Raw genomic sequence first — 15,626 nt, forward strand, 5'->3', positions numbered from 1 at the left:
CTTGTAGTTTCTCTGCATTTAACACTGTGTTCTATACAATGCATGGAACTAAAAGATTGGTTTGTGCAACTGTTTTGGACGTCATTGGCACAAAATATGTAATAAATGATCTTCTATGTTTTCTTTCCAATTACTCGCACCTCATGTTTAGTGAACTGTTCTCTCTCTGCCTGGAAACATATACATTTGAAGAGGTTAAAAATTCCTTTGGGATTCTGAACACTGCTTGTGAAATTCAGTCAAAAAGCAAGCAAATGACAAAACAGCAAACTTTAACAGAGCTAGTCAAATTATTCCAGACTTCAGTCCCAAATGCTTGCTTTCTCTCTCATGGTTTACATGTACCAAACATGTACAACCCCCAAGATAAAAACAAGATGCAAAAATTCACTGAAAAACTCGACGCTATTTGTAAGAAGTTAAACAAAGAATACTACCAACATTTGGGCTCCTTAAAACAACTATCTGACACTATAGAGCATTTTGAAGAAAGCAATCAATTTTCAAAACAAAACTCAATCATAGAACATGTTCAAAATTATGTACCCATTGAGGAGACTACTTCATCATTAAAACAAAACTCAAACATAGATAATGCTAAAAAATGTCAAAACCTTCCACCCATACCTCCCCTACCACAAATACAGGCTGTAGAAAAAACACCAGCTCATACACAACTAGAAGACAATACCAACACACAGGATTTCACCATACTAAATGTAACATCTATGGATTATATGCCACAAGTTACGTTAACAGATTTGAATGCAACACCTATACCAAGAAAAAAAACAAGAGAAAACACCAAGACAGTTTCTACATTACAAGACGAGCCATTACAGGACTTTGCTTTTCCTCCACCCTATTGCATGGAAATAAAAGAGGAAATTTCAAGCAGTACCAGTATGTCATTACCTACTTCCTTTTTTTCATATATAAATGAATGAATTTTACTTATTTATGCTCACAGAGCGGGGAAACGACAGTCCTTATAACACTGGTGTACTGTTTTATATACCGTGTGTTTGCTAATGAATTACGACGTATGTAACTTTGTAAGTCATAATTTTTGGGATGTTTTTTATCATTTGTATAAGCGGGAATAACTACATTGCAGAGTACAGTAAAAGTTAGTTTAAAGGCTCTGCATATCATTTTAGATATGTTTTCCATTTTTTTTAGATTTTCCAGTTCAACAAATAGTAGCAGAAAAGCAGACTGTGACCAATTCACCAGTTGTGCATTCAGAAGATGTTAAAAAAGAAAGGGTATACAAACATGAATTTAATGGATGTGATTTTTTTATCTGTTACGATATTAGATAACTATTAAAGTTATCTTTTTTCCTTTTTTTCTCCAGGGTTTTTTAGTCTAGAACAAATGAATGAATGTAATTTTCTTTATCCTCATGTGGTCGGAAACGACAGCCTTTATAACATGGGTGTTGTTTCGTACACATCATTTTGTATTTTTTATACAGGTTGCAAATTCTACAATGGAATTTGAATTTAATTTAAACGCCAGTGAAGAAAACTCAACTGCTACAATTCCTGATCAACAAGAGGTCCAGGGCCAAAGTACATGTAATAACAACGTTGAGCGACTTAAGCCTGATGTACTGAATGTTTCTACCATTGCCGAAAATCTAAAACAATCCTCAAAAAAGAATAAAAAAAAGAAAAAGAAGAAGCAGTATGTTTGCAAAATATGCAAATCGTTATTTGAACAGCGGGCTCAATTTCGTCAGCACATTAAAGTTCACTCAGAAATAAAACCATACAAATGGGAAATGTGTCAGAAGGGCTTTGGAAGATTGAAAAGCTTGAACCAACATAAAATTACTCATAATATTTTCTCTTGTCAGGATTGTAATGGTGTATTTACACAAAAATCAGACCTAGACCAGCACCACACACCTGATCACTGCCCCCACTTTCAAAAGCAAGTAACAACGTGCCTGATTTGTGGTCAAAAGTATAAACGAAAATCTTCCCTTTCTAAGCATATGCGGGAAAAACATAATATATATTTTGCCACAGGTGGTTCTACTGATACTTTAAGTGATTTGCCTTCTAACAAAGCTGTCCCAAGACCTGCAAAAAAATTATGTTACATCTTGCCCAAGGAGCCACAACAGTTATAAGATTTTTATATACCAGGGTTATGATAGAACGATAGATTATTCTTTTAAACAAAAAGAGATATTAAGTGATAAAAGTCATAGTATACTGAAGTGCTGGCATTTTATTGCAATAGAGTAGTACATTTTTTGCATATTTCCGTTTTAACCAAATTTTTGTTTAAATTACATATTTAATCGAGAATATTATTGCAGAAACTAAATGTAACTGATGTCTTTTTACAAACTTTCTGGTGTTTGCTTTTAAATACAATTTCTTTGTTTGCTATACAGTTTGCAATCAACAAAACTGTTTCCTAAATTTTTGATGTTTTAGCCTAGTTTTTTACTATGTTCAGCTTTTAAATGGTTTTAATTATTAAGTTGCATGCAAATCAGAGCAAAGTGTATTCTATATAGGGATCATTGTGGTGTATTTATAAGCTCAGGTATATAGGTGTAAGCTAGACTTAGGGGGAATTTATAATATAAAATGTTAGGGTCTTTTATCGACAAGCGAAAAAGAAAGAACGAATATTCTGTTAGTTAGTGATCGTCTTGGCTGTGCAATAATAAACACCGTCCGGGGGTTCTTTAATCTCTTTCAGCAAATACTGTTGTTTACTTTGCGACCCACGAAAAACAGCGTTATTTACTTATTTACATACGGCGGCACAACAAGCGCAGCAAAGATAAAAATAATGTTGAAGTTTTGCCGGATCGTTGTAGCGTACGGTTCGACACGCAATCGAGCAGTTACGCGTGACAACGATAGTAAAAAGAGGTCCCGACGCGCATTTCGAGTTCAAACGGCAGTAGTGTCGGTATACGCACGGTCTTGAGCTGGCGGGCGGGTATAATGAAATTTGCGGAGAAAGCATGCGTGTGTATTGACCTAAGCATAGCTTAGTAGGCCAACTTTAACGCTTTGTTTTCCTGACATATTTAAGTATTGGTTAGTTTTGGTTAAGTAGCAGACAAATATATAGCAATATTTTTAATTCGTAGTAGTGTTTTACCGTAATTTGCGGCTTAAAGTTTTTGTAAGGCTTTAAAAAACAGTATAGGTAATTCTGTTAGCAAAACCAAAGACATTATATATGTATATAATATATGTTTGTGTCTACAAATGAAACCAAGGGCGTTATATAATCACAAATATATATATATTAATTTTGTATTATCATTCATACAGGAAAGCAAATGAATTTATAAAAAATGAAAATCTGTCCGTCGCACTGCAGTAGCGCACACTTTGTGTTTTTCCTTTTTTCACTTGTTTTATATTTATCATGTACCTCTGATGCCACAAGAAAATATTTTCCAAAGCGACACCGCGTTTATTTAAACGAGTTCGCGGTCGAAATTCCACCAGACAGAGATGCAAATGAAGTTGCAAGAAATCATGGATTTATGAACCTTGGACAAGTAATATATCATATATTTAAACCCCCTTAAGTTATTATATCTATGTGTTGTTGCAGCCAGGTGTTTTATAAAAGTGTAAAAAAGAATTCTATATTTTCAAAAAATGTCCAAAAATCTCTTTTAGGCTTTTAAGTAACTGTAAAAAAAATGTTTTCGTGTATGTTATTGTTAAATTAAGTCTACATAATGGTCCTTTTGTGGTGCCATGCTAGCAAAACTATGGCAATGTGACATTAATGTGGTATATTTACAAGGTTGGCAACTTGGAAGGCTGGTACATCTTCAAAGATCATCGTATACGTAAGAGATCTTTGGAAACAGAACACCGCGACACACCTAAGCTAAAACGCCTTAAAAGAGATGTAATTTTTTAATAAAATCTTTATAATAACATGTCAAACTCTGGCAAATAATATTTCCAAATGCAAGTCAATTTTGTGTATAAAGATAGTTTTTTACTTTAGATACATTTTATTTTGAAAATCTGGTGCTGAATCCTTTATATAAACTAAAAATTATGTACCTTTATATAAAATTTAAATTATTTGATTTTTTTATAGGTAATAATGGTGGAGAGGCTTCGTGTTCTAAAACGGGTAAAACGTGACCCTGTCTCAATCACTAACAACGAACCATCTCCGAATGATCCATCTTGGGATGAAATGTGGTATATGGTACGTAGTTTATGCCTTTTAACTGAAAATTATATCAAGTAATTTGTTGTACTATTTTTTGACTCCGTGGTTACTGTGCCTGCCTTTAGTTCAGAGGTTATGGGTATGAGGCCCTTATGAACTACAGCCTGAGCGGCTGAGCCTATACATAAAAATAGATATCCCCATAATCTTCAAAGTTACGTATGTGGTAACAGGTAACTCGTAAGCTGGTACCGGGTGTATGAAACAGAACACTCGTATTATAGTAACGTAAATTGCCCCACTGAAAATATGTATATAAGATAAATAAGTTGCATTTATTCATTACAACTCGCTAAAAATGCAGCATATATATATATATTTATATTTATTAAACAGTATTTAAATAAATTAAACTTAAAAGTGGGTACAATGTGTATGAAATAGAAAAATTATAAATGACTGTCATTGCTCCGCCACGCAAGGTTAAATAAGTTACATTTATTAACTAACAACAGTAGAATTTACATAATAGCCAATATTTAAATCCCAGCACTGCGGGAACAATAGATCACAAAGTTGTCCATCCAGTATGAGGATAGAAGAAGCTTGGATCGCTGGTTTCCATGGTGAAGGAGTTGTAGTCACTATATTAGATGATGGGTTAGAGACCACACATCCTGATCTTATTAGAAATTATGTAAGTCTAAGACTGCTGACAGCTTTTATTGTATTTTCATAACTACTGCATTGTCCCATTATTACCATTTTATTTTTCCATTTCAGGTTTTTATTGCATTTCTATACATATTATATTTTACCGGTAATACCTATTATATTTTATTATTAATACCTATTATATTTTTTCATTACAGATTTTATTATGTTTTGATAACCATTATGTATATATATATATATATATATATTTATTTTTCCCATTATTTATAATACAATACATCATATTTTTTTTTGTATAATACCAATAGGTTGCCAATTTGTTGCTTAGATATGTAGAATCTGGAATGGTATTCAGTAATTTTTGCATCTTTTATTTAAATCAAACAGTAAAAAATGTGATTTTTCATACCAGAATACCGGTTTTCTTTATTTGGTTTTAGTTAAAACTTGTTTTCTTGCATTTACATTGACAGATGCCTATATAAAGCTAGTATGATTAAAAAAATTTAAATGTTTAGCATTTTTTAAATATTTTGCTGGATCATTTTTACCGCAATATTTGTACAACGAGTTTGAAGTTTGTTTGCACTTTGAAAAATCCACGAAATAATAACCCTTAAGGCAGGGCGGCTTCAATTAAAAGTAAATTAGAAGCAGATCTGGTTATTTTAGCAACCACATTTTTACTTGGAAGTAGTTTTAACCAGTTTGATTTCCTGTAAGCAGAGATAAAAGGTAATGACTCATATAAGTGCATAGTACTGTGTCTGGGAAATGACTTCTTGCAATTTTAACTATTGAGAAATATAGACTGGCCTATCCTGTCTGTATTACTTTGAATGTGGTTTCATATTAATATATCTATGTGTTAAGTATAGCAGCTTAATAACTGCTTGTGTGTGTGTGTGTGTGTTTCTTTTGCAAAAGTTGTTTTTCATAAGTGTGAAAGAGATCTTCTGGCAGTTGTTTGTTTTTGTGATCTTAAAGGAATGACGTTTTGTCTGTCATTTGGTGAGACATTATCAGGGTTTGTGTTAAATGTCTTGCCCAAGGACACATTCTTGTTCATGTCTTTTTGCATTTTAATTTTATATATGTCCTAGTGTGCAATTCACTCTTTTTCAAAAAGTCCATATTTTTCTCCTTTATGCATATACAGCATTTAGTTTTAATTAATTACTGTCCCAAGCCAATTCTTCCAACGATTTCCTGTTTCAATGTACGAGTGCAATTTCTATACTAGCAATGATTTTACCAATTTCCGCAAATTGACGCACGTAATTGCTACCCTCGTGGGTGGGCTACTGTTTATTTAACTTCCTAAATTGCCCAAACATATTTCCTGCCCTACAGTTCAAGGCACAATTTTTTACGTCATTTTTACAATTGCTTCAAGTTTTCTCCTGCTTTGAACGTAATTGAATGTTTGACTTTATAATGCTATTAGTGGCAGAAAATGCAATCAATGCTGAAATCCCTTTATGCTGGTACAATTCACATTAATATAGTTAAAAAGGTGTTCAATTTAGAATTTAGTTAATCTAAGCTATAAAATGCATTTGCACATTACAGTACATGGGATATAAATATTGTTTTTGAAAAACTCTTTATATATTTTTTGCCTTTTATTTTACATGGTATAGTTTTCCTATCAAATGTGTATTGGATTGACTTTATATTTAGCATACACATGCAATATTACCTTTAACTAATTTTAATTTAATCTGTTTCAACAACTATGTACTAAAATGTACTTCAAAATAAAAAAATTATTTTGTAAAGCTATATATATATATATATACAGTTTAAAACAGTTCAAAAATAAAAAAAAGTCAAAACTAAAATTGTATATATATAAAAATAATTTTTTACAATTTAAAAAATATTAACTAATTTTTCAGGATAGATTTGCTTCAATTGATATTAACGACCGAGACACTGACCCAACACCCCGTTACGACCCATCTAACGAGAATAAACATGGGACCAGATGTGCTGGAGTGGTGGCAGCAGTGTTGGATAACCACATCTGTATAGTGGGGGTGGCACATGGGGCCAGTATTGGGGGTAAGTTGGTTTTATGACTGGCAACACTTTTTATATATATCTGGATCTGGAAACACTGATAATTAAGCTGGAAACACTGATAATTAAGAACAGTAGAACTACGAATATATTGTATATCAGTATACTTAAATATGGAGCCTAAAAGGATCTTAATTAGGCTGTTTTATAAAATAATTACAATTGCAATTTCTCCAACCTATTGGTCACTAATGGGTTTTCTAAATCGTCAGACACACATAAAAACAATGACCCACCAAGTTACATACATGATAACTCGTAAGCTGGCTCAAGGTGTATGAACACCTGTGTTATAAGTTATAACAACTGTCATTTTCTGTGACGCAAATCTAAAAAAATAAAAAAAAATATTTACTTAATAAATTTATACCTTTCATTTTTATCAACGACGGATAACTTTATCTTTTACCTGATAATTGCTGACGTTTATCAATGATTTGATGACTTTTATCAATAAAAAGATGTTTTGCTCCCACCTAGGAGTCCGGATGTTAGATGGAGAAGTAACGGATCGCGTCGAAGCTCATTCTCTTAACTTTGCTCAGGATCGCATTGATATATACAGCGCTTCATGGGGTCCAGATGACGATGGGGAAACGGTAGAAGGTAGAGTTTTATTTTGTTTCTATGTAGGTGAGGTTCATGTCAGGGACCTGGGATTTATTTCAAAATTGGCCCGTTGCCGCAACACCTAGAATTGTATTTTACTTTTATACTTTTTGTATAAATGATGAAATGTAACTTATTTATCCTCGCATGGCGTGGTAGGACAGTCGTTATAACAGGAGTGTTCTGTTTCATACACCTCGTGCTTGTTCTTGACTTGAGTATAGGGAAATTCAATGTTTAATGTGGTGAATACAATATATTTTGGCCATACTTTTTGCATAGACATCTAACAGCAAAACTGGGATGCCAAAACATATAATGTCACCCCTGTTTCAAAAATACATACTCAACGTTAAACCAAAATTCTTAGGTCCAGGCCCGTTAGCAAAAGCTGCATTTAAATCTGGAGCAAAATATGGCCGGGGTGGAAATGGCTCTATATTTGTATGGGCTTCTGGGAACGGGGGACACAATAAAGACAGTTGTTCGTGTGACGGTTATATTAACAGCATATACACCATTGGGATTAGCAGGTATTTATTTTTGTAAATTTTTTGTTGGAAGATTTTTTGTGGCTGTAGGTGTAGTTTGTAGGAAAGCAAGTATGTTTTGTTTATTTCGCTTTAGATTCCTAGTTTTTGTTATTTTTTTATGTTTTATTGTAGCGAGAATTCTTATTTACATGTGGCTCAGTGGTTTAGGCGCTTAAATTGGTACTGAATGGTACCGTGTTCTGTGCTCTATGCTGCTACCATTGTGGGTTTATGTGTCTTTGGGCAAGACACTTAATAATTATCCAAATTAACAGCCATGCATAAAAAAAATTTTTTAAAATGCAAAAATAAAGACTTTTTTCTTGATTTTTTAGGATTTGATGTTATTTTTAGTACTGCTTAAGTAGTATCTGTATAATTTTTGTTGCTTTGTGTTTTTTGTTGCCAATTTGTTTGCTTTTATTTTGCTTGCATGCGTAGTGTATCTGAACGGGGAAACCGGCCATGGTATTTGGAGGGTTGTGCTTCTACATTAGCTACTACATATAGCAGTGGAGAAATAAATGAGGGAAAAGTTGTAAGTATATTTACTTCTAAAGGAAAGAAAAGAAAAAACTGTAAAAATACATTAGCACAGCAAAAATGCTTTGTGAATTTTGATGTGTTTTGCTTTTGTTGAAATAATATTAGAAAAATTGTTAATTTTAAGCAATTTTGTATATGTTTTTGCTGTATTTTTGCTTTTCTTAATTTTTTTGTTTTATAGTTCTTACAAAAATGTTACTTTTTTTAATTTTGTTGTTGTAAAAAACTTTGTATTTTTGTTGCGTTTATTCTCAAAATCTCTGCAATTTGAACCAAAATTCCTCAAATTCTAAACCCCATAGTTTACCATGTAAGGAATTCAATTTTTCGACTAAACGCGCGACAACTTGACCTCTAGTTGACCTTTCAAGTAGGATTAGGATCCTTTACAGTCTTCGAAATTTTTCGATTCAATTCAAGTTTAAGGTTTAAACCTCATTAAAAAGATTTTGACACTTACAAAATAACTTGAAATCGATTTTTAAAATAATATTATGTTTATATATATGTATATAATTATTTTTGTTTGTTTGGTTCTTGTTTAAACTCTAAATTTTCTAAAACGTTTACTCAAAATATAACTCTTATTAGCATTTTACCGTTTACCGTATTTTTACCAGATCACAACAGACTTACATAGAAGGTGCACCCATGAGCACACAGGCACTTCAGCATCAGCACCAATGGCAGCTGGCATCATAGCCCTTATGCTACAAGCCAACATGGCCCTCACTTGGCGTGACGTACAACACGTTATCGTCCGCACAACAAAATCCCAAGGCTTGCACGGGCATGACTGGGTTGTCAACGGCGCGGGGTTCAACGTGTCCCATGTCTTCGGCTTCGGCCTGCTAGATGCCGCGGCACTGACACACGTCGCAGGTCGTTGGAAGCGTGTCCCTGAACAGCACGAATGTATAACGATCCCCCAGAGACTGGCACTGTACGTCATATCTTGTAATTTGATCTGAACAATAAGTACCACTTGTCCCCAGGACAGGACCCCTTGTCTCTTGTTTACCAGATTTTTCACATTTTTTGCTCTAAAGTAATTGTACCTTTATTAGATTTTTATATATACTATATTTGAACAGAAATTTATATAAAAATTATAATGTTCCCATTAAATCTTGCCAAAACTTGACTTCAACCCAGTGTTGCCAGATATTTATTACTACGATTCTTTAAACACTCTTATTTCCATCCATTTTCAGAAAAGTTTTAAAATTTTGTCAAAATGTCATCTCGACCTAGTGTTTACAGATATTTTTACAATTTTTACCCAGGCAACACTTTATTTTTCATTCATTTCTAGAGAAATAGTTCCACGAGAAGTGACAGAAGTAACGATGGACACTCGTGCTTGCCATCGTAAAACAAGCGAGGTGTTATACCTCGAGCACGTCGTACTACGGATCACGCTCTCACATCCAAGGAGAGGATCTCTCAAGATCTTCCTTGTTTCTCCATCTGGAACAGTGTCCAACATCCTGCAGAGAAGGTGGGTCAAATTTAACAAATATTTTAAATTCCAAAAAAATAAAAATTTACCAACAATCATAAAAATAAAAAAATTAACAAAAATTTTAAAAACAATACTTGTGCACTGTTATAATAATTTTTTTCTGATATACGTATATGGAACTAAATATGAAGTGTCCAAGCCTATATTAATGCTAACGGGGGTCACTTTCAACATCATTTATAATTGTAAATAATATTTACCTCCTTCTAAGACTAATTGTGTTTCTTATTACCTACCAACAAATTTAATGTTTTTTCTTATTTTTCAGAGATTATGACCGCTCATCTGGTGGTTTTAATGACTGGGAATTCATGACAACCCATCATTGGGGTGAAAACCCTATGGGTGTTTGGCTACTCAGGATAGAAGATATACCATACAGGTTACGATACAGGTATTGTATATAGCAGTGCTGCCATATATATTTTTTCAGATATGTTTTTTCAGTGCTGCAAAATATGTTTTCCAGTGCTGTCACATATGTTGTATCAGTGTTTCCAGATATATTTTTTAGTGTTACCAAATACATTTTCGGTGTTTTCAGATATATTTTTCCAGTTTTACCAGGTATATTTTCCAGTATTGCCAATTAATATTTCATTTTAACCCACAGAGAGCCACGTAGAGGAATGCTGAGGAAATGGCAACTTTTGTTTTACGGAACACAAACCCACCCCCAACCTAATTTCCACTTTAACAACTGTGATGGTAAAACTAAATCCTAAATTAACAATTTTTAAATTTTTGTACTAAAATATTTTTTAATTAAACATTTTCTTTTATCTTTTTTTTAAATTTTCCTTTGTAATTTTTTACAGCATTTCCGCAAGACCATTGCCACTCAGAATGCAACGGTTGTTGTGGTTACGGACCTCATGAGTGTCGAGCGTGTCGTCATGTGTCTACACCACAGGGAATGTGCATTGCATCTTGTGACAGATCACAATATGTAGAACCCGGGTCCAATATATGCAAGGTAAGAGTAAATGAATAAATGAAACTTACTTGTTCTCATGTAGCGGGGCAACATAACACAGGTATTCTGTTTCATACACCTCATGCCTGATTTCCAGTTACCACAGATGTAACTTTGTGGGTGATTTATTTGGGGAATGTTCTGTAATGTTTGGCTGACAATTTAAACAACCCGTAAGGGAACATGAGAAACACCTAAGACCTGGGATAAAGGCTTAAAGGTCCCAGTCTATTTTATTCTATAAGGGTAAAGTCTTCAGTGATTCACACCTGAGACCTGGGGTGTAGGCTTATTGGTTCCTGTCTATAGTCTATTCTATTCCAGGGGGTGAGGTCCTCAGTGAGGCACACTTGAGGCCTGGGATGTAGGCTTACTGGTCCCAATCAATTAAATCATATTTTCTAATTCCGAAATTACCAAAATTCTTGCATTTTGTAGCCATGCTGGAGAACCTGTCTAACTTGTAATGCTGGTCGTTCTACAAACTGCACATCATGCAGACCTGGATTCTCCATTGTAAATGGTGCTTGTGTTATGACATGTAGTCCGGGATATTTTCTGCAGAGAGACCCAAGGAATGGTATGTAGTTATTGTAGGATATGTTTAATCGTAATGTATTGGGTGTTGGGTATAATTTGTACACCATTTTTCACATGTGCTGTTTTAAAATATGGGGTATTTGGTATTGCATGTAAAATTATAAATTTCACCCTTTGTTTTATGCAATATATTGTAAAGTACAAGAAGTTTGGTTTTTTACCCCTTTTTTACTCATTATGTTGTTTCACACAGTTTATAAAAAAGTTTTGCATGTTCGTTGCTTCAACCAGTGGTCACTAATAGGTTGTAAAACAAAACCGATCACCCACAAAGTTAACTTGTAAGCGGGCACGAGGTGTGTGAAACAGGACACCTGTGTTTTAAGGACTGTCGTTTTCCGACCATGCGAGATAAAGCAAGTTACATTGTAAAGTTTGGGATGTTAGGTGTAAATTCCACCCCATGTTTTATACATTATGTGATATGGGAATTTATGTTAATTCATGTTTTCATCTAGGCGTACAGAACTGCAGAATATGTGACCGTGTTTGTCTAACTTGTCACCACAGAAGCAGCCATTGTACTTCATGCAGATCTTCATTCATGTGAGTAATGTGTCTGTAGTTGTAGAAACTATAGTCTAGCCATTAATGCAACAAGACCGGGACCAATAAGCCTACATCCCAGGTCTCAGGTGCGCCTCACTGAAGACCTTACCCTAATAGAATAGAGTGGGACCAATAAACCTACACCCCAGGTCTCAGGTGTGCCTCACCTCACTCATTTAGACCCAAAATATACAAGAGCGGGATAAAACGGTTTATGTTATTCTCTTTTATCGTCCAATTTGGTAATTAACAGAGAATATTTAAAGAATTATAGCCCTGGTCCCTGCCACTCCACAAAGCGTTGTTAATTGTTAAAAACCTGATCAAAAAATATGAGATGATATCTGCTAACAGTATCCATGTTACCCCACAGTATATCTATATAACAAAAAACTATACCTACATAACATGCACATTTGATTTAGTTTCCATGATGGCCAATGCACCCCTTCATGCGGTGTAGGGACGTACCTAGTTTCGACTTCCGTTGGTTGTCGTCCATGCAATGCATCTTGTCGAGGGTGCAGTGTTTATCCAACGCGTTGTACAACATGCGCAGATGGCTATGTTTTGCATCACCAACGATGTGTTCGAACATGTCCGCGGCAACACTTTCCAGACTATAGGCGTCAGACCTGCAGGCGGTAAATTTTGTTGTTGTAGTAAATTTTTGTATATATCATAGCTTTAAGAACTTTCAATATAAACATAAGATTTAAAATTTTCTTTGCAATGTAACCAATTTAAATGTTGTTTTAAAAATTCAAATATGTTCTGTACATACACATAACATTTGGGTTTAGTTTTGACTGGTTTTAAACAGTTTTACCCTTTTTTTTAATGTCCAGGTGTCATTCTATGTAATCATTTTAAATTCCAGTTTAAAAATACAATAGGCACAATAGGCACATACATATATATATATATATGTATATAATTAAGTGTAATAGGTAACAGATATATACATGTAAACAGTGTATATAACTTTAGTTTTTACTAGTTTTAGCCAGTTTTAACCTGTTCTGCATTTATCCAGGTGTCACTCAAGCTGCAAAGCATGCATAGGCCCTCGTAATGACCAATGTACTCGATGCCCTCAGAAGAGAAGGCTCGAAAATGGGCAATGTAACCTTATATGCCAGGACGGTAAGTAACGTTTTATTCCAAGTTAATTAAAACGGGTTTTATGCGCCTAAATTAGTTATAAATTCGTAAATTCGAATTAGTATAATTCTGTATTTAAAAATATTGGTATACTATTTTATACATTTTATAGTTCTTTGTTTATACATATTTAGAAAATTTTACTGCCTATAACACTTTATGGTTCTTTTGCACGTGCATTTGCCATTTTTTGCTTTAGCTTAATATCTTGGTGATATCTATAACCCTATGCTATAAGCTGAATACTTTAATATGTCTAGATATGATTTGTATTAAAAGTTTATACAGTTATGTTTGCCCCTGGCTTAAATTCGGATGTAAATGGTGAAGTTTTGTGCAGAAATAGTGGATAATATGTACAGTTCATGCTCACTGTCAAGTTGTAATATGGAGGTCTTCTTATACACCAGACTCACATAATGTATTAACACACCTCATGCTCACTGTTGAGTTATAACATGAATGTCTTCCTATACACCAGCCAGTGCAGCCACACATAATGTATTCATACACCTCATGCTCACTGTTGAGTTATAACATGGGTGTCTTCTTATACACCAGACACAGTTGGTGTATGTCTACACCTCATGCTCGATGCCAGACGTTTTTTTACAGTGAAAAATACTACTTTTATACAAATTGAACACCTGTATAATAACAACTGTCATTGCCCCACGATTTGAGGATAAACAAGTTGCATTCATTCTTATTGCTTCCACGCATGTGCTGCATGGCTATGGTTTATATAACAGCATGTCTGCTTCTTACAGGTTATGCTAATTTTCGGGTGAATCCTTGTCTCTTAGTGCTAAGTGGCCACTGGTGCAACATACCGTATTTCACTGAAACCTGCTGTTGGACATGCTCTCAATCTAATTTGCTTCTAAACGAAAGTGCAGTAGATTCATTTTACGACGACGACTACTACTCCGCTAACACTACTACCCTATCCCCTTAAAAACACCTTTGTAACTTATTTTTATTGCCTTTTTTGTATGCTAATTGTATCTATCATGCTTAATTTCATTCTGTATCTTTTTCTCTTTCATTCTTACACTGGTTTCTTCTGCATGGATATTTGTGAAGATTCTTCCCCCCGTTTAATATTGTTGTTTTTTTCCTTCGAATTTCAGCAGTCAGTTACGGCGGATTTTTTCGTAGCAAATGCTTACTGGTGAAGCGTCAAGGACTTTGTAGACACAGCAGTTGGGCTTGGCAATGCTGCGGAACTTGTTCTGCAAGGATCTCCTGAAAAATACGAAAAAAATGACTCTAATAGAGTTTATATTGTATCATTATTTATATAGGCGTTTAACTGTCTACTGCTTCACCGTTGAGTCTAACACATTTTGATTGAGTCGCTGTTTTTAATCTTTATATATTTCGCCTTTTGCATTCCTGGTCTGTTAGATAAAGCATGCGGCCTTTCAGTAACCACTGTATATTCAAACCAGTGCCAAACCTAAGGCGAGTCCAATGTGCATTTGTAAGTAATAAAACATTTGAATAGTTCGTCGTAGCTTGAAAACTGTCTGGTTAGCTGGAGTATTGAAGCAAACCATACATTTCCGCTTTGTAACTTATTGTAAGCTGTAGTACTGTAGGGTAAGATAGATACCGGTAGCATTAATTCCACTTATTTCGTAATCCTGTGTTTTTTACCAGCGCTATTTTAGAGTCTTGAGAATACGGTTATATGGAATTCTGTAAATATTTTTTCATTAATGCTAAACGGGACGCTACCGTAAATATGTACGGTACATGCACTATCTTACCACTAGATGATAGACTACTGTGGGGTAAGAAACCTTTGATACGTAATATAGAATATCCTGATCGTGTTTTAAACAATTAACAACGGTCTGTGGAAATTGTATAGCTGTCTTTTATAAGTAATGATTGTAATTCGAAGCTTGGACATTTTGACACAAAGTTTAAAATAACCATCCGCCAGACGGCGCTGTCGACTGTGTCGACTCCGTATTTCGAAGTTGGCAACCATTTTCTGAATGTGACACACGCTAATAACAATATAATATAGCAAAATATCGCCAGTTTGAAAAGCAATATAGTCTATATATAATAATAATCACATTTAATATCGTGTTTCTTCGTGCGTATGCGTCATTTTAGTATGAAATTAGGTAAATGCCTTGGTTTATGAGCATTTTACCTCTAA

The 15,626-nt window shown here is 34.1% G+C and overlaps 2 protein-coding genes and 1 long non-coding RNA gene across 5 annotated transcripts; 2 read left to right on the plus strand and 1 right to left on the minus strand.

The window, feature by feature from the left end:
* The first annotated feature begins 35 nt into the window (after positions 1-35).
* On the plus strand, positions 36-2,408 carry LOC149734859 (uncharacterized). Its single transcript, XM_089879678.1, has 3 exons — positions 36-903; positions 1,183-1,268; positions 1,481-2,408. Exons 1-3 carry the CDS (start codon positions 39-41, stop codon positions 2,141-2,143), a joined length of 1,614 nt encoding a protein of 537 aa, XP_089735804.1. The 5' UTR covers positions 36-38; the 3' UTR covers positions 2,144-2,408.
* An 880-nt stretch (positions 2,409-3,288) lies between these two features.
* LOC149734860 (furin-like protease kpc-1) lies at positions 3,289-14,959 on the plus strand. 3 transcript variants are annotated; one of them, XM_089879661.1, is made up of 18 exons: positions 3,289-3,547; positions 3,802-3,909; positions 4,108-4,221; positions 4,736-4,882; positions 6,762-6,927; positions 7,426-7,551; positions 7,925-8,087; positions 8,529-8,625; positions 9,254-9,576; positions 9,949-10,134; positions 10,427-10,552; positions 10,772-10,866; positions 10,977-11,134; positions 11,573-11,714; positions 12,193-12,280; positions 12,709-12,927; positions 13,320-13,429; positions 14,218-14,959. In XM_089879661.1, exons 1-18 carry the CDS (start codon positions 3,338-3,340, stop codon positions 14,403-14,405), a joined length of 2,766 nt encoding a protein of 921 aa, XP_089735787.1. In that variant the 5' UTR covers positions 3,289-3,337; the 3' UTR covers positions 14,406-14,959. The 3 variants fall into 3 exon arrangements, with proteins under 3 accessions (XP_089735787.1, XP_089735788.1, XP_089735789.1); XM_089879662.1 differs by having other exon boundaries at positions 14,581-14,959; XM_089879663.1 differs by having other exon boundaries at positions 14,584-14,959.
* On the minus strand, positions 6,786-7,496 carry LOC149734861 (uncharacterized). Its single transcript, XR_016385165.1, has 2 exons — positions 7,355-7,496; positions 6,786-7,274 (listed from the first exon to the last, which is right to left on the minus strand). It is a non-coding gene; the product is annotated as an uncharacterized LOC149734861 (long non-coding RNA).
* Positions 14,960-15,626: the final 667 nt, after the last annotated feature.

The sequence above is a fragment of the Ciona robusta genome, chromosome 6 (assembly GCF_009617815.1).
Source record: "Ciona robusta chromosome 6, ASM961781v2".
Classification (NCBI taxonomy): domain Eukaryota; kingdom Metazoa; phylum Chordata; class Ascidiacea; order Phlebobranchia; family Cionidae; genus Ciona; species Ciona robusta.